Raw genomic sequence first — 20,281 nt, 5'->3', positions numbered from 1 at the left:
CATTTTCTATAAGTTCTGCAATTATTTTATAAACATTGAAGTTATATAAATGCATGACCTAACTCTGTTAATACTATTATTTTATGACATATGAATATTCAAAACTTTTATAGCATTCATTCAGTATTATTTGTTTTCTTCTTCCTTCTCCCCTTCCCACTTTACCCCTGCTCCAAATCTATTTTATTTTTAGCTTGCATTTAAGTTGCCTGTTATTTGAGTAATTTCATTTTATCCTGAGTTAAAGTGGGGATATACCAGAGTTTCGTTGTTGTTTTTAAGTGCTCAGAGCTTGGCCCTGAGAACTATTCCCTAAATTTGCCAGAATCTTTTCCCCTTCTAGACTCTTCCTCTAGCATCTACACACACATATTATTTAACATATTTAAGTTTCTATTCAGTCCCACATCACAAAATCCAACCTTTGCCAAGCTGTTGGTTTTCAGCTCCTAGATATAGGCAGCCTGGTTGTCATTTCACTCTTACTTTGTTTGCCTTAAATAAATATTTTTTTCAATATTACATAACACAATTCTGCATTTATAAGACAATTCCCATTGGTTTATCTCACACATAGAATATCCTTAGGACCCTGAACTTGGACTCATCTCATCCTACTGCCCCAAGATCCTTCATCAGGTATCCCAGTATCTCTATGGGGAAAGTGAGATATTTTTTTCACCAGTTCATAATGTGGCCAGCTAATCTAGGTGCAGAGGCATGGAGTAGAGATGGGGATAAGGAAGAAGAAAAGGGATCAATATTTAAACCTTCACTTGGCAATTTTAATTCAACTCCTTCAAATCAAAGCTGGCATTCAGCATTTTGGAGCTTCTCTTCTACCTGTCCTATCTTAGCCTCTCCTATTTTTTCAGAAAAATTATCATTTTCCAGAACATGTTTAGAATTGTGGGGAGATAAAGGAGAGAATACTAATAATCTTCCTCTTCTGCAAGGGATGGAAGCATCAGAAGGTAAAAAAAAAAAAAAAAAAAAAAGAGGTTCCAAGACTTTTTTTCTTCAGGAAAGCTAAAGAAGGGCTATCTACTGAAACTGCAAGAGCCATATGTGGAGACTAAACCCAACAGTAAATTCTACTCCTCAGGCTTTTCCTGACTTACCTCCACCAGTTTGTTGGCGTGCTCACGGAAAACCTGGGCATATTCCTTCACTTCCTTTTCATTCCCACTCTTTGCAGCCTCAATGAGAACTAGCAAAGGGACATTGGTTTCCAAGAAAGAATCAGATATGTGATCCATCACTGCTTTCCGAAGCTGCAGTAAAAAACAAAAACAAAACACACACAATTAAGGAATAGAAGAATGGTGTATTTATGAGTCTATTATTCATTTAGTGATATGGATTAAATAACTACCTGAGAATAAAACATTTTTCTAAACTATGCCCAGTTCTCATTATCCATGGAAATAATGTTTCAACTCTTATTAATTTTCCCAGTGTTTATCATATCACAGTAAAATAAAGAGGGCAGCCCTGGTGGCTCAGCGGTTTAGCGCCGCCTTCCGCCCAGGGCCTGATCCTGGAGACCCTGGGTCGAGTCCCACGTCAGGCTCCCTGCATGGAGCCTGCCTCTCCCTCTGCCTGTGTCTCTGCCTCTCTCTCTCTCTCTATGTCTCTCATTCATAAATAAAAGCCTTTAGGTAAAAAAAAAGGTGAAACAGAGAGATAACTGATAGATGGTTTTCAATTAACTGTATAATATATCAATTTGAAAGTTACATATATGGCCTTTAGCTTAATACATTATAGGCCCTCTCCTATCTAATGTCTATTTTCCTCCTTCATTGGTTTAAATGTCTCCATTTAGGAAGTTTTGGATCATGATACAGCTCAAGGACACAGGGCTCAGTTCAAGGCTTGTTAGAAAAAAGGAGAAATCTAAGTATCAACTAGCAAGTGGGGAGAGCTTTAGATGAAGAGATAGGCCTTGAAGCCACCCCTAAAACTTCACCTTTTTGCAGTAGTCTGCCCTTTCTACATCCATTGTTCGAATTTGCTGGAGGTAGAAACATGAAACTTCTCACAACCTCCAAGTGCTATGATGATACAGTTGCAGTGAGCCAGTAAGAAGTACCTAGAATTACTCTTCAAGGTAAGTAAAAATAAACATACCCAAATATCTAACAATGCTTAATTACACACCATTTCCACATTGTTAAAATGGGAAGCAGGGAAGCTGCATGAAAAAAAATGAAACTATATCTAGAAAAACACGTCAGTGCTGCTTTGCTCATAATTGTCAGGACAGGGAGAAAACACTCAAATAAATGCAAGAGAAGATGGCAAACAATGTGTATATTTTCCAAACAAGTATAATTATTCAGGAGTATTCAGGCACAACTTTCAGGAAGGTGATACATATATATTTATCATTAGAAGAAGGAGAACTTTGAAAAAATCAGTTCCTTTTTGTGTTAATTACAATAAGGTATATATATATGTATATATATAACTTAGTTTGGTTTACCTCTGAATTGAGCTTGATATTTCACCATATAAAATAGATAAAGCTTATGCAATGTTAATATAATCAGCTACTTATTTGGTAGCATGTTTTAAACTATAGCTCAGGGGGGATCCCTGGGTGGCTCAGCAGTTTGGCACCTGCCTTTGGCCCAGGTCGCGATCCTGGAGTCCCGGGATCGAGTCCCACATTGGGCTCCCGACATGGAGCCTGTTTTTCCTTCCTCCTGTGTCTCTGCCTCTCTCTCTCTCTCTATCATAAACAAATAAATAAATAATAAATCTTAAAAAAAAACTATATAAATTACAGCTCAGGAATGATGTTGGCTATTGGTGAGCTCATATAATCCAGATACACACAATGTACCAGCTACTCAATTAATATCTTTACATATAATATCATTTAATCTTCAAAACACCACCATAAAATAGGTACAATTGTTATACTAGTTTTTCAAATGAAGAAAATGAGACTGAGAAACGTTAAATAACTTGTCTGCAATTATAAGGTAACAAGTGGCAGAGCCAATGGTAAGACGGTCTGAGGGAACAGTGAAGTGAATACTTGAAACTGATCTGCTATGGCTCTCTTCCAGGATAGAGTCCCACATGAAGGAGAAACTATTGAGAGTATAATCAAAATTGAACTTGACAGAGATAATAGAGGTAAAAGAAAAAGAAGGCCCTGATGAAGTGGGGAAGATGAGCAGAGAGCCAGGCTATCTCAGCAATCAAGTCCACCATATTTCTTAACAACATACAAAAATAACAGATGTGAGAACTCTGTGAAGTTAGAATAGCTGAGTGCATCAAGCCTCTTTCTAAACCTTCAAGGAGAGTTAATTCATATAAAACTGAGCAACTTAAAATTATCAAGGTCAAAACTCGCATAAAGTTTTTACAAGAAAAAGAAGAATAAGGAATATAATACCACCCTTACACACACTGAAAGTATGCCAGAAACATATACATATACCTCAGATTAAAACTGTAAACTATCTCAAATAAATAAAAATACAGTAAAAAATGATAATATGAGAAAAGATGTAAGTTAGAAAAAAGGAAAGATTACAGAATGAGGTCTTGAAACTTTAAAAAAATATTGCATTTATTCATATGAGACTGAGAGAGAGAGAGAGAGAGAGAGAGCACGAGTCGGTGAGGAGGGGCAGAGGAAGAGGGACAAGCCGACTCTCCACAGAGCGGGAAGCCCCATCCAGGGCTGGATCCCAGGACCCCTAGATCATGACCCGAGCCAAAGTCAGACACTTAACCAACTGAGCCACCCAGGTACCCCTAGATCATGAAGCTTATGAAAGAGTTATAAATAAAATAAAAGTCCTTTAAAAAAAGAAAAAGAAAAAAGACTAAGGAATGAATAAACACAATAGCAATGCCTTAGGAGAAGTGGAAAGAGAAAAGAAGGAAAACATTTTAAAATCCAAAAGAGGGCCACCTTCTAACTGTCAGTTAGGCATCAGACTCTTGGTTTCAGCTGAGGTTATGGGCTCAGGTTGTGATCTCTAGGTTGTGAGATCAAGCTCCACATCAGGCTCCATGCTCAGCATAGAGTCTGCTTGAGTTTCTCTCTCCCTCTGTCTCTGTCCTTCCCTGCTCTCTCTCTCAAATAAATAAATCTTTAAAATAAATAAAATAAAAAAGAAATTTAAAAAATATTTTTAAAAATTTGAGATAAAGTGACAAATATTGAAGATAGATAAAGAAAAATTTAATATATGGGTACCAGAGGTATCTGAAGAAGAAAACCAAGATAAGAAGACAGAACAAATACTAAAAATTATAACTCATGACAACTTTCATAGACACATTAACTACATTCTGGAAGGACATACCATGTACCTAAGAAGACTGATGTATATTGTCAGGCAAAATAACTGGATTCTAAAAAATAAACAGAGGAGGAAATCCTTGTGTGTTTAGGCAAATAGAACACATGACTTATAAAGGAAAGAAAAATAGATGATCATCAGATTTTTAAATAGCAAAGCTTTATACCAGAAGAACATGAAATACTATAATTTAAGATACTCAAGGAAAGAAAATGTGAGCTAAGAATTTTATAGCCAGCAAAACTGACTTTGAAAAATATAAGGGAAAGACAAAATTTGATCAACAAATAAGAACTCAGAAAATATTGTTCCATTGTAACTTTGTCAGGGAATCTGTTAGAGAAGGAGATTTAACAAACAAAATTACTCCGAAAACATCAACATGAAACACAGTGAACATTAGATATATACTTGTTTGTAGAACTAAGAATATATGATGGTTGAATGAGAGAGATTATCTTATATGATCTGGTAATGAAGACATAGTATAACACTGTAAAAATGAGAAGAAAAAGGGAAGAGGTTATATAAAAATATTGTAACTGTTATGTGTAATTTTAATTATAGTAGTAGTATGAATATTATTGTTCCTACATTATTGTGTTCAAAGGTAGAATAAAGTAAATGGTTAGTCATGAGAATTTATCTCTTATCCTTGTTAATGAGTACTGGTGTAGAAAAGAGAAGAAAAAAATAAAGAAGAGGTTTAGGAAAAACCCTATAATCCTAGATCTGAAGAAGAAATATCAATATGAACCCAAGATTTTAAACTAAACACATACAGAATTTCCCAGTTCTGTCCAATGAAAAGGCCTAAAACAATGGCCAGCCCAATAACAGTGAACATTTTGAAATATTGTTTTCCATTAAAACAAATCAGGGCTTCTTGGAGAAATGGTTAGCACTTTGAGGCTGAGATACACCAAGAGGCCTGAAATATCTTATTGTGCCAGATAGCAAAAAGCTATCAAAGACAGCTAGGCTCATGCAAAAATAACTTAGGAGCTTCTCACTTGGCTAAAGATTAGACAATTTGAACTTCACAAAAAATTTTAAAATCCAGTGGATTAAAACCCATCAGATATATTTAAATACATGAGTTTATGATGACGAAAGAAAGAAAGAAAGAAAGAAGAAAGAAACTAGCCAGTCACCTTTATTTATTTATTTTTTTTTTAATTTTTATTTATTTATGATAGTCACAGAGAGAGAGAGAGGCAGAGACACAGGCAGAGGGAAAAGCAGGCTCCATGCACCGGGAGCCCAACATGGGATTCGATCCCCGGTCTCCAGGATCGCGCCCTGAGCCAAAGGCAGGCGCTAAACTGCTGCGCCACCCAGGGATCCCGCCAGTCACCTTTAGAGGATGACAAGGAACCAATTTATTTCTCTTGAAAGAATCAAGACTATATCTTCCCTTTCCTGTATGAACTAAAATTCTTTATGAAGAAATTGTCTTTTTATAAACTTCCTCCACTTAAATGGAAACAAAATGATAGAAAACCACCATTTTGTGACCTTTCATGAATTGAAAAAAAATCTAAGCAATGAACATGAGTGGTTGAAAATATTACACACACAAGAAAAGACAAACTAGACACCATGTACCTTCTGATGAAATGGCACAATCCCAACTATAGAGTTGCCAAAGGGATCAAACCTGAAATGGATAGAAGCCCTGGATCCCTCTAGTGATTTACAGAAAATACAGAATAACTTATGGACCTGTACCACATGCATCTAATTGGCCAAATGCAAACTGTGGAGAACTTACAGTACAAGCCATCCAGGTTCTTCAACAGATGGATTATAAGCAAAAGAAAAGGGATGAAAGGGGACACAACAGGTTAAGAGACTAAAGAAATATATCCCAAACTATGGGCAAAACTAAACTACATCATCTGATGATGTGCATTAGGGTGACTAAACCACAAAGAAACATAAGGAAGTCAACACTCTAAAAGTCAGGATAATGGTTATTTTTGGAGAAGACTGGAGGCATAGAAAGGAGTTTTAAGGAGGCTGGCAGATTTCTACTTCTTGACCTCCATAGTGGTTATAAGAGTGTCTGCATAATAGCAATTTAATGAACTATGTATTCATAGTGTGTGGTTTCTATACCTGTGTTTACTTTATAATAAAAAACTTAAAAACACCAAGCAGACATTCTAACCTACACTCCTTAATATTCCTCTCCCTTTCTATCTCGGTGGAATCTAGATGTGACACCCAAGGTGACCTGGGAAGCCATAGCTGAAGAAGATGGACAAGCTCCACCCACCTTCCAACAATCAATCTGACTCCCTGAATGCATGAAGGAGAGCCTCCCAGTATACTGTCACTGGCCCAGTGTTATTACATGATTAAAAATACTATTATATTGTGTTGGACCCTTTGTACATTTTGAAGTTTATTAGTCTGCCTTAACTAGAACTGACTGAAAAATATTTCCTGTTTTTTTTTTTTTCTTTTCTTTTCTTTTTCCCTGCCAACTCTGCCTACTTTAAAGCTGCCTTTCCTTCTTCAGACCCTTCATACTTAAAGGGTGAACCACAGGCCAGCACAACTGCCAATTCCTGAGAGAAATGCAAACCTCAGGCCCCATCCCAGACCTGTATTTCATTCAGAATCTGCATTTTAATAAGGCATGTAGGTGATTCCTAAGCACTATAAAGTTTGAGGAGCACCGCCTTAGAAGACCTATTGCATCAGTCAAGTTCTTAGTTGCAAACATAGAAACTAATTCTGGCAGATTTAAGTGGAAAGCCTATTCTGCTAGTTCAAAGAAGGATAGAATTCAGAAATGTTAGAACACCTTGTGCCTTTGTGTCACTAGCTTTTGATTCAAACTCTTAGGCAAATGCACCTGATTTTTATCTGAGTGAAATATAAACTCAAATTCTGGGTCATGTGCCAACAACACCTAGTTGCAAGCATGAAGAAAGAAAGTATTGGGGAAAAGCGTTTGTGAAAATAAGTATACTGGCTATTTGACTACTTATACCAAAATTCATATAATGAGTTCCCCCAAACACAGGAAGGGAATTCAGAGGCTGACTCAAAAACAAAGACTGGCCAATAAAAAATATATCTAGTAGATCAATAATTCAGTTAATCAAGCATAGGCAGAACGTGGACAAAACAGATGCAGGAAATAATAAAGATGAAGCATTGTTTATAAGGGATAAGATCAGAAACTATGAACGAGGTCAGGAATGGAAAGTATGCTAACATTTCCTTTCTATCCCTATGCCAGACATGATTAATCAATCATAGCATTCTTTTATGCTGAGCTCAAATAGTATTTCATAATACTTCTCCGCACAGGTGGCTAATACTAATCAATCCTATTTATCCTGCAATGTGAAAGCTTTCTTTGCTTTAAGTTCCCTGCAAGTTAAGTCTTTTTGCATTCCAGTTTTCACGCAGAATTGTGTATGTCTGAGCAATCCACTGCCATCCTGACTTTTAGAAATAAAAGTTAACATCCAAGTGTCTAGGCTGGGCTGATGACATTTAACAAATGTCTGACTGTTGAACATCTGTCTTGTCATTTAGACAGATGTTTAGAAAAATTCTGTCAACAAGTACTAAATTCTTCACTAGAATTTTGTAAGCCATACCAACCAAGGTCAAATTTGGGTAGAGGGTGATTTTAAATGGGTTCAAAACATGGAAACCTTAAAATTTTTCCATGGATGTAGCTTCTCAGGGCTCTTGACAATTACTGACACATTTTACCATATTTCCTCAAGCTTTGGGGTGTAATTGTTATTAAAAATGAAAAATCAAAGTAACAAAGTGTCTGAGCCAGGAACCATCCTGCCTAGGGGGCTTGAGAAAAATTGAGCCTCATTAAGTCAGGCAAATTTTAGCCAGGATGAAGGTCAATTAAGGTAATCAGTCCGTGCAGTAATCCACAGAAAGCCACTTTAATAAGCAAAGGTGCCATCAATGCACACAGCCCGCTGGTAATGATGGCACTGTTCATTGTTTGGGCTGGGGGTGGGGGCAGACAGGAGAGCAGAGGCATATCTATGATGCTGTGGAAGAGCACTTAGAAAATAGTCACTGGTTTTGCTTTATTTTGTTTCCTTTATAAGAGAAATACAAAATTCTTTGGTCATTCTATTCATTATCCTGATGGCACTATCTTCTATGAAGCAAAGTCATTTTAATTGGGATACTAGCTTCTTCACTTAATGGAACCAATTACTTAAAAAAAAAAAAAAAAAAACAGCAACAACAACGATAACAGTTATCAGTCTTCATGCTTTTCTCCATGCCCCCACTCTCCCATTCAGGCTCTACTGGATTAATTCAAAGTACACCTGTCATCGTTAGCAATACCTATGTGCGTGGCCCCAACAGCAAACATGTGACAGTTTAGTTTAGCCCGATAAATAGTTCTTGCCCTTTAGATTTTTCCCCTAGGAGTGCTAATACAGCCAGGATAAAAATTGGAACATGTCTTGATGGAATAAGAAGCACTGAAACCAACTTAAATAATGCAACAGATTTGTTGTATTAATGTATTAATTCTTTACCTCTCCTCATACATATTCCCATTGCCATGTAACTCTGTAGTGCCTGCTGTCTCTGGCTCTGGGCTGGGCATGTAACATGCTTAGAGACAATAGATATTGGCCATCATGATGCATACAGGGGGTCGAAAGGTCCATTCACCCTCAGGCTTGCTTGGTCTTGCTCTCTGCCATTTCCTTGAGAAGCACATGCCTGGGCTAGACACTTGACTCCCAAGAAGGAAAGCAAAAGTGTTGAATAGAACTGAGTCACCTCAGTCATCCCGATGAAGGCCATTTTAGGTCAGTCAAGAGCAACTGAAGCCAGACATATGAGAGGGCCCAACCAAGGTGACCATCCCAGACTAGTGAGAAACAAATATTACTGTGTGCCCCTGAAATGTTATACTACACTATTGTGACAATAGATAACTGATGAGATAATATACGTATTTAATTAGAGTAAGCTTTTGTGGTCATTTAATCATCTTTTTGGGCAGACACCATCAAGATAAATTCCTAATCAATCAGTTAACTAGTTTAATGTCATTCCAATTCAGTTATTTTACCAAAATCACTGAATTAAGCACAGTCTGCTCTATATGTTCCATTATACAGTCATGGGCCATGCTTAAAAATATCATAGCTGCAATTTCTTATTTGTATAGATTTAACAAGCCCCTTAATTCAAAAGTTGTACTTAAAAGAAAAATCATGGGGGCTGAGACAAGAAGGGGTTGGTTGGGGCTCATCCTGAAAAACAGTAGCAGGTGCTTGGCTCCTTCTGTTGGTTCTATTTTCTACCCAGGACACACAGGACTGTGTCAAAGTCCCCTTCTTCCTCCATAATAGGCTAGAGCAATAGCTTTCATTGGGAGAAATAGCAAAATGTTGCTCTAAGATCCAAGGGAGTGCTAGGATGATCGTGGATCTCCAAGGAGCCTCAAGCCAACATGGACACAGCTTGCCTTGGTGCTGGTAAAAATGTTAATGGAATATGGAGCTCACAATTGCTGAGTGCAGTAAAAAGAAGTGAAGGAGAGGTTGGAAGAATGGAGGGCACATGGAGAAGACAGAAGTAGACTGCAGCAGTGGGGCAGGGAGGAAAAGTAGTGAGGAGGACAGCAAACAAACTTTATTTAATGCTTACTTTATGATAGACACTATTCTGAATGCTTAGAATAACTTGTTTATTTCTCTGAAAAGAACTGGCTACTATTTTCTCCATTTTATAGGTGAGGAAATTGAGGCAATAGAATTCAGTCATTTGCTCACAATCACATGGCTGATAAAAACTGGCAGTGCAGAATTTGAATCCAATTTGAAGTCGCTGACTTCAGAGACCATGCCTATATTAACACACACAACCTCTCATATGTTGCATACATTATTAATCAAAAGCAATGGTTATATATGATGGTGGTATAAAAAATTGCAGGCATATTCATGATCCAGTTTCCTGATTAATGAGTGAAGTGCATATAGAATTCTGGAAGTCTTCCCCAAGATAAGAGCACAAGGAAGAAAACCACAGTGGAGAGAATGAAGAAACAGAACCAGTGGCAGATGGATACCACAAGAGGGAATCAGTGGTCCCTCCAGAGGCAGATGTGATGTTGAGTCCTAATGAATCCCCACTCCAGGAGCTGAAAGGGACCTGCTGGATACTCACTATGAGACTCTGCGACCTCCTGGGCTTTAGGAGTCTGTTAAAAAAAAAAAAATGGAGGACTCATGGTTCAAGATCTATCTATTGCAAAAATATATTGATGGGCTATAGTTGCTCTTATGTAACTATCATAACATAACTTATTGGCCATAGTGTTTTAAAATGGTAAACTGTGAGATACTCCACAAAGGCTCAAGGCAAGGGAAGTGAAACTCCTCCCAGAAACAACTGGGATCCACTTATGTATGAACATCTACAAGCCAGGTGGTAGCAGAGATTAGCAGGGGTCTGCCTTATTATAGAGAGCTCTCCAAAATCTCCCGATGAAATTTAGTACTGTAACAACCTAGCAGTCTATTTATTATTCTCATTCTTAAGAGTTTTAGAATCAAGCTCTATTCATACTAAATAGATCTACCTATTACATAGTCCATGAGCAAAGGCATACCCAAAATTGGGAGCCAGAGCCCTCAGCAGCCAAGACCAGGGGCACCTTGAACTTCGTGTCATACAGTGAATGCAGGGGCTCATAAATACTGCCTTCATTAGCTCATGGGCCTTCTGATTTGTGTCCCTGATGACCAGGGGCACATTTTTTGACCCCTCCAGTAAACAGGCAATGTAATTCCTCTGTAAATTGACTATTAGAATGGTTTAAATGCCCTTGCCTACAAGCTGAAAGGCATAGTTAACACTTTTTACATAAGCTAGAAGACCAAAATTTAGCTATCAATCAACCAGGGCAGAAAGGAATGACTTGACAAAATCATTTGTTAAGTCTGACAGGAGTCAAGAATACAAGGCTTTCTTCCAACTGTTTAAATGTATGTGTGACAAGGGAATATTAATTGCAGAAGACAAGACATTTAAAGGTATTAGCTCAGCACTACCAGTCTATTTTACCCAATTAAGGCTATTCATCAATGTAAATAACTGCATTTTCCTCAGCAAACCAAAAGGAACATAGTCAATGGATGGTACCTAATCTAACAATCCACTTCCTTATTTCGCAAGACAGCACAGTGATGAAAGGATAGACACAGTTTAACTCACAAACTTAAAAAGAAAAATAGACTGTCTCAAATGACCAGAAATTGTCTGCCTATGGGGTGGGACATGAGGAGTGTATGATGTATATTGAGCCACCTTCAAATAGATACTGCAAAGTGTTTTGCACAAAGTCTAAAAACCCACAACCATTTGATGAATATGAAACAGTTCCCTGAAAAAGACAGAACAAGAAAAAAATGGCTTTCCCCAGCCAACTAGAATCATAGAAGCTTAAACTTAGATAAGGCTTTGAAGATTGCATGTCCAATTATAATCTCCAATGAGAGGATATCTCTGTGATTCTTTTTAATGGATAGATGTTTCCTTCTTTTTTTTCAGCTTTATTGAGGTATAACTGACAAATACAGTTGTTAGATATTTAAAGTGTACATCATGGTGATTTAATATACATATACACTGTGAAAGGAATCTCTCCCATCTGTTTATTAACACACCCATTACAGTGCATACATTTTTTTTTCTAAGAACATTTAAGTTCTACTCTCTTAGAAAATTTCAGTTTTTCAATACAATGTTATCAACCATAGTCATGTTTTCATTAGATCTTCAGACCTTATTCACCTTATAGTGAAAGTTTGTACCCTTTGGCCAATCATTCCCTATATCACTTAACCCCCAGCTCCTTGCAACCACTTTTCTATTTTGTTGTTATGAGTTTCTTTTTTTTATGATTCCACATATAATTGATAACATGAAGTATTTGTCTGTCACTGTTCAGCTTATTTCACTTAGCATAATGCCCTCACAGCCCATTTATGTCACAAATGGCAGGATTTCCTTTTATCTCATGTCTGAATAATATTTCATTGTATATATATCTTTACCAACTCATCTGTTGATAAACAGATTGTTTCCACATCTTGGCTACTGTGAATAACACTGCAATGAACATGAGACTGCAGATATCTCTTTGTGGTTTTTTTTGTTTTTTTGTTTTTTTCAGATATCTCTTTGATATCCTGCGTTCATTTCCTTTGGATATATGTTGACCCATGAACAATGTGGGGGTTAGGGGCACCAACATTCCACACACTCAAAAATCCACATATAACTTATCAATGGAATATTATTCAGCCATAAAAAATAATGAAACCTTGCCATTTGCAATGATATGGGTAGAGCTAGAGGGTATTATGCTAAGTGAAATAGATCAGTCAGAGAAAGATAAATATCAAGATTTTACTAATATGTGGATTGTTTTTTATTTCTGCCTTTGAGAAATTTCCTTTCCTTTTTTAAAAATATTTTATTTATTTATTCATGGCAGACACACAAAGAGAGAGAAAGAGAGAGGCAGAGACACAGCCAGAGGGAGAAGCAGGCTCCATGCAGGGAGCCTGATGTGGGACTCGATCCTAAGACTCCAGGATCATGCCCTGGGCCTAAGGGAGGCACTCAACCACTGAGCCACCCAGGAGTCCTGAAGAAACAGACTCTTAATTATAGAGAACAAACTGATGATTACCAGAAGGGAGGTGGGCGGAGGGATGAATAAAATAGGTGATGGGGATTAACGAGTGCATTTGTCATGATGACCCATAAGGTGATGTATGGAAGTGTGGAAAGACTATACCGTACACCTGAAACTAATATAACACTGTATGTTAACTAACTGGAATTAAAACAAATTTTTTTTTAAATTCTACATATAACTTTTACCTCCCCCTGAATTTAATCACTATAATCTACTATTAACTGGAAGCCTTGCTGATAATACAAATAGTTGATTAACACATATTTTGTATGTTATATGCATTATGTTTTGTATTCTCACAATGGAATAAGCCAGAAAAAAACATTAAGAAAATCATAAGGGTGAGAAATTATATTTACAGTGGTACTGTACTGTATTATATAAAAAAATTCATATATAAGTGGACCTGCACAGTTCAAATTCATGTTGGTCAAGGGTCAATTATGTGTCCAGAAGTGAATTTGCTGGGTCATATGGTGATTCTGTCTTAAATTCTTTTTAAGGAAGCTTCATACTGTTTTCCAAAGTGGGCACACTAATTTTACATTCCCACCGACAATGTGCAAGAGTTCCCTTTTCTCTATATCCTCACCAACATTTGTTATCTCTTATCTTATTGGTGATAGCCATTCTAACAGGTGTGAGGTGATATCTTTTTTTTTTTCATGTGAGGTGATATCTTATTGTGGTATTCATTTGCATTTTCCTGATAATTAGTGGTGTTGAGTACTTTTTCATATACTTGCCGGTCATTTGCATGTTTTCTTTGGAAAAATGACTATTCAAGTCCTTTGTCCATTTAAAAAAAGTTTTGTGCACGTGCTATCAAATTGTATGCATTCTTTATATATTTTGGCTATTAACCCATTATTGGATATATGACTTGCAAATATTTTCTCCATCAATAGGTTGCTTTTACATCTTGTTCATGGTTTCCTTTGCTGTTTAGAAGCTTTCTAGTTTGATGTAGCCCCACTTTTTTTGTTTTGCTCTTGCTGACTTTGTTTTTGGTATCCTAGATAAGGAATAATTGCCAAGACTAATGTCAAAGATCTTACTCCCTTTTTCCTTTAGGAGTTTAATGAATTCAGGTCTCACATTCAAGTCTTTACTCATTTTGAGTTGGTTTTTGTAGATGGTATAAAATAGGAGTCTAGTTTCATTCTTCTGCATGTGGCTGTCCAGTTTTCCTAACACTGGAAACTATCCTCTATTGAAGATACTATCCTTTCCCATTCCATATTCTTGGCTCTTGATGTTTATTTTTGAAAAACTAATAAACATCCTTTAGTTATTTATCTTCAATTGTCATTTCAAATCTCAAAAGGGATAAAAAAAATTTCTGATCTCAAAGCAGAAAAAAATTATACATAAAGAAAAACCTACATAAATGCTACACTCCTATTAAAGATATTTAAATGTTATTCTAAAGGGGGGGTAAATGAGAGAAAATTCACAAAACTATAATGGGGTAGAGAGTAATACAATTAACTAGAAGATGCAAAAATGTTATTATAAGAGTAATAAGTTCACAGAGAGGAAAAATATGCTTTATCTCTTTCTTATTTTATTCTGCTCTCTCTACTCAGTGATTGGTATTCATTCATTCATTCCTGCTACTAGCATTTGAGGAAGTCCTGGTTTACCAAGCACTATGTCTGGCCAGGGACCCAGAGAAAAACAAGACAAGCCATCTACTCCTGTGGCTGAAAACCTTTCTGCTGTCTCAATTCTCATTTACTAATAAAACTACAATGATCAACCTGACCATTTACATACTTGACTAGCTTCGTAAATAATGCTGCTTAGAGGTAAGCATGAGTTAAATGTATTGGAGTTTGGCCTAAGAAACACTTTTTAGAAGTTCAAATTTGTTACATTTCCTTCACATCATATTACTTAAGATTTTTTTTCTTTTTTGTCTCTCAGGTTTCTCTCAGATATTTTTTCTCTCAGGAGTTCTCCATGCCTCCAGCAGGACAGACATAATTTGAAATACCCAGTTTGTTAGCCAAGAAGATTTGGCATTTTTAAAAAGGGTGAAATTTTAGGTAACTAAGGCAAAGGTAGAAAAGACATTTCTAGCATAACTACCTTGTTCAGATCCCTCAACCCACACTAAAAGGCAGAATGATTTTCCTATATATTTGGAAAGTCTACTCAGTTTTTGGCTGCTTATTACCTTAATAAAAATTTTGTGCATGTTTGTTTTATAGTTTGCCAAGAACTTTTCTTGACATTATTTCATTTGATCTTCCTTACAATGTCATGGGGAGGGTGAGAGTTATGGTTTGCAGGGACAATATCATTTTACTTGTTGTATAGATGAGGGAAGGGTTGGTTGTATACAGCAAATGCTGGGGTCAGATTTTCTGATTCCTAGATTAGTGTTCTTTTACTTATGTAAAAGAGCTTATGTGTGTTTATGAATCTGACTATTCAAATTTACAGACCCCACTGGACAAAGGTCATTTTTTTTCTATCCTTAACTCCCACACCTATTCAACTACTTTCCAGCATTTTATCCCCTTCTGCACTGCTTACCACAAAAGGAAGTCTAAATTTAAATGCCTGGATATTTCATTTTGGGCATCTAATATCTGTCATTGATTAGTTGGCATTGAATGGGTGTAAGCTGCTTAAATCCAATGTAAGAGAGCCAAAAGTTGCATCAGGTAAGTTCACCCAGCAAGGACCCTTAGGAGGCTTATAAAATGCTACTCGATCCCCCACAACTGCCTAGGCAATATGGAGAAACAATCACTGATCGTTTGGATTTGATGGTAGATTAACAGTAGAAGGTGTGTGGTTAAAGAGTTTGAAGGAAGATACAGAGAACAACTCTCCAAAACCATATTTCTCTGTGGTGGGGTCAATTGTACATACCTGCCACAGTGTCGTAGAATTTGTAGTAGAATTTGGGTAAGATCATCTGGACCTGTGGGTCTCAGAAGAATCCTCATTGTAAATACAAGAGCACCTGGGAGAAGCTCAGCCAAAACTCACCATTTCCCACTCCAGCTATCAGATTCAAATGAGTGCCACTTTATTTCACTTGAGTAGGATGGGAAATGGAATAAGATACTGTTGGGTAAAGGAAGAGGAATGATGGACCCTTACTTGTTGGTTCAGATGTTACTAATAAATGAACCTCTGAAGCTTCTGACCATTTGTGGTCATTAAAGAGCCTATGATATTTTCTAAAACGGAAAACCATTCACCATGCTCCTCTGCTCTATTCCAATTATAGATAACTGTGTGCCTCTGAGCTAACTTCGCTCTCCAGAGTGCTGCCACCATATGCTATACTTCTTTGCTTCTTGTCTTTAACTATTGCACAGCATTGCACTTCCAACAGCTGCTGAATTTTTCCCTAGAGGGACTTCATTTCAGACAGGCCCAATGATTACTCCACATTTCCAAGTGTGGAGAAATCCTATAAAATGACACTGGTGCTAAATATGTTTCAGGGAAAGGCAGGAGATTGGGTTAGATTTAAGGTCCCTCAGTTTTTCAGGGAAATTTGGGCTCTTACACCATATTTGTTTCATCTCAAGCAGACTTACTTCTAGAGCAAAGGTTGGCCTACTTTCCTGTGAAGGGCAGGTAGTATATATTTTAGCCTCTGCAGCCAGTTGATGTCTTCCATGGCTACTCAACTCTGCCATTGCAGCACAAGAGCTGACAATACAACTTTATTTCATAAACAGGCAGAGAGCCAGATTGGGATCACAGGTAGTAGTTTGCAGGCACTCGTTCTATATGGTTTCATCGATGGATTTTATGGTGATAGCATTCCATTCTGTCCATGTCACTGTTGCATCACTACAGCAATCCCCTGGCTATTTCAGGCTCCATTCACCCATTGCTTGCTTATGACTGAGCATCTGCTGGACCCACCTGCTTGAGAAACTGAGGAGGCTAGAGATGGCCTCAAAGAGTGCCCAAGTGTCCAGTATACCTGGTATTATCTGACCAAGTTGACTTTTCTACTCCCTTTGCCTCATGCTCTTCTAGAAAACAGGCTATTTCAATGGTCTCTAAGTGATTCCTTTTGTAGCAGAAGCTTTGAGGAAGGGAATTAAGAGGAAAGGTTAGATGGAAGCATAGAAGTTGTTGACTTGTCCCCCAAACTTTGGGAATTAGGAGGGTATCTGGCTAGGTTGCCTGACTTGTCTGACATAGGTGCTATAATCTGGACTAAACTCCAAATCCTACTATTTCTCCCTAATTTGCCAAAACAAAAACAAAAACAAAAAACAAAAACCACCACAAAAAATAATAAAGAAAGAAACAAAACCGGGGTACTTCCACAGACTGACTAAATACACAGAGAATGCACCCAAAGAGCACCAGGCAAGCAAGTTGCTATGGTGATATGCAGACACAATGACTAGATGATCAGTCATAAGTGATCCACTTTCAACTAGTTATGGCATCTATGGATACAGCCTCAGGGTCACATTGATCTAAGCCTGCAGATTTCAAAGGGGGCTGTGGGAAATCTGCTTAGTCAGGCATACTTCACTAGTGCTGACTTCTTCTTGCCCCTGCATCTCTGTGCCCTCCCTCTCCCTGCTCAAGTGCTCAGATCACCCAGCTTGCCATGACCAAAGGTGCTTTTCAGTCACCCCCTATACACATTATAACTTAGAATATAGCTATTTAAGGAAGCCTAATCCTTGCTAAAATAAAAGGAATCAAATAAAAATATAGAAATCCCACCCTTAACAGTTAACAGGATTAATACACTAATTGACAAACCAGGGAAGTGTAGGAGGGAAAGGAGGGGCTGCTACTGGTTATCTACCCAAACTTCTCACAAGCACCTATGGTTGAGTCAGATGGGATATCTCTTCTGATCACCAAAGTCTTCAGGACAAATGATTCTCCTGTAATCCTGGAACACTACAGCATAATCCATTCAACTGTTTCCCACTGAATATACCAGGCAGGTCTGCTAGTCTCCCTGACCTGCACTTAATCAGAGATCCCCCAGCTAAAATGAAAGTCCTTTACTTTTCCCCCCTATAATTAATTAGAAAAATAATTATCAGAATCTCATTCATGATACAGTGTCTTGAAGTGGGCTGGGCACAGGTATGGATGGTTAAAGGAAAAAAAAATAGTGACTTTATTAAATAGGAAGCCTATTATTATGATTATTATTGAGAATCTCAAGGCTCATTATTAATTAATATTTACCTTACACTTGTCCTATTAAGGGAATTTTAATAAAAGCTATAAACTAAGACCAAAGTGTATCAACTTTAACAACTACAGTCATTAAAAGGACAGGCTTTAGAGTCAGCCGACTTGGGTTTTCTAACTTAAGAGTTCTGTATTATTAAGAAATTTAATTTTATTGCTGGAACTTCAATACTCTACTCTGAAAAAAATAAAATCTTTTGATAGTAATCCTCACTCCACAGAATTGTCAAAGGGATAGTAGGTAAAGTGTTAAGGAAAGAATGGACGCTAAACAAACATCAGCTTCTGTGGGCAGCTTTGCTTTTTGACCTTTGTCCATAACCAGTTACAAATGAGAGCAATGGCTCAGACGACCATGAGAGTTGATTATTTGAGGGTATCTCAGTGACAAGACAGCATCAGCTGCTCAGTTCCTAAACATATGCCTGTTAGCATTCAGAACTATGGGAAGACAAGCCAATTAATTGTGAAGCAATGAATTTGCATGCAGTAATACTCTATCTTCGTAAGTCTTTGGAACTCTAAATAGAGTGCTTTACTGAAACTTTTATCTGCGTCTTAAACATAGGCAAGTTTAAAAAAAAAAGTTTTGCAGAAAAAAAAACCAATATCAGTGATTGATAATTACAAAATCACTGATTTGTTTTTAAAGATTTTATTTATTTATTCATGAGAGACACAGAAAGAGAGGCAGAGGGAGAAGCAGGCTCCATTCAGGGAGCCCGATGTGGGACTTGATCCTGAGACCCCAGGATCATGCCCTGTGCCAAAGGCAGGCACTAAACCACTGAGCCACCCAGGGATCCCAAAATCACTAATCTTAATTCAACTTCTAACAACTAAAATTGCTGAGTGAAGGGATAAGCTCCAATCTCCAAATCAGAGGCTGATGGAAGGATCTTAAGGAGCCTGAATAAAAAACTTTTGCCCTGGGGCACCTGGGTGGCTCAGTGATTGAGCGTCTGCCTTTGGCTCAGGTCATGATCCTGAGGTTCTGGGACTAAGTCCCTCATGAAGCTCCCCTGGAGGAGCCTGCTTCTCCTTCTGCCTATGTCTCTGTCTCTCTGTGTCTCTCATGAATAAATTAAAAAAAATAATAATAAAAAAACAAACTTAGAAGGTATCCTCTACCTCTAAGAGTCTATGAATCCATAACTACTGAATCCATATTTCCTTTTTCAGATAGTTAAGAAGAAAGCTCAGAAGATATTACTGCTTTTCTTTCCCGGCTCTCTTTTTCTCCAATTCCTACCTCCAAATTTTTGGGGTAACTTTCCAGTTATGTGTACAAAATCTTTGTACACATGTAATGTAAAATCATCATTCAGCTTTTAAAGTAAGCATTTAAAGGGACTGCATCTTTTTTCATGAAGTTAAAGATAGATGCAGTTTTTTTTTTCTCCCTTCCTTTGGGGGGACATTCTTTGTTGAGACAATAACATTTCTTAGCATTTTTTTTTCTGTATATGAAGGAAGTTTTCCATGCTCCCACCTGACAAAATACCTGTTCTGGGTACAGTTTCCTGAAATGTGGCACCATATGTGCATCAGTAAACATTATGTGTAGAGTAAATTAAACTGAGCCTTATAATTAGGCAGTAAGGAAATTACCGTAGACCTGAAAGAGTAAATCAGCAGTATTAAAATGCTCTCCGTTTTCTCTGAAGCACTTCAGAGTGCCATAAAAAGCCCATGTCACTGTGATAAATATTGAGAAGAAATGCATTTGGAGCAAGACAACCTAAAAGATACCACAATTCAAATAGGTCTTCAAATCTGGAGTCCAAGGTCTCATAAAATTTAAAAGTCAACTCTTTTGCCACTAATGTAGGGGAAATAAAGGAAACCTCTTGACATTGAGACTTTCAGGGGAAACTCTCATACAGCAGGTGCAGTAAAGACTTTAATAGATAGAAACTCTGGATCAGAGCCAAGACTAAGGATAGATTCACCCATCATAAACAAAATAGCAACACTCTAAAATAAAGACAGAATCAGT

The 20,281-nt window shown here is 37.3% G+C and overlaps 1 protein-coding gene across 6 annotated transcripts in view; it reads right to left on the bottom strand.

The window, feature by feature from the left end:
• Positions 1 to 20,281, bottom strand: part of CTNNA2 (catenin alpha 2) — a 1,081,323-nt gene that overhangs the window by 234,723 nt on the left and 826,319 nt on the right. For all 6 annotated transcript variants that reach the window (XM_025994443.2, XM_072767039.1, XM_025994441.2 and 3 more), the window contains one exon: positions 1,122 to 1,274. In XM_025994443.2, coding sequence (XP_025850228.1) covers positions 1,122 to 1,274 — 153 coding nt within the window. The remainder of the gene's footprint in view (positions 1 to 1,121; positions 1,275 to 20,281) is intronic.

Source organism: Vulpes vulpes, chromosome 8, assembly GCF_048418805.1.
Source record: "Vulpes vulpes isolate BD-2025 chromosome 8, VulVul3, whole genome shotgun sequence".
Classification (NCBI taxonomy): Eukaryota; Metazoa; Chordata; class Mammalia; order Carnivora; family Canidae; genus Vulpes; species Vulpes vulpes.
This window is presented reverse-complemented; position numbering and strand designations above follow the sequence as displayed.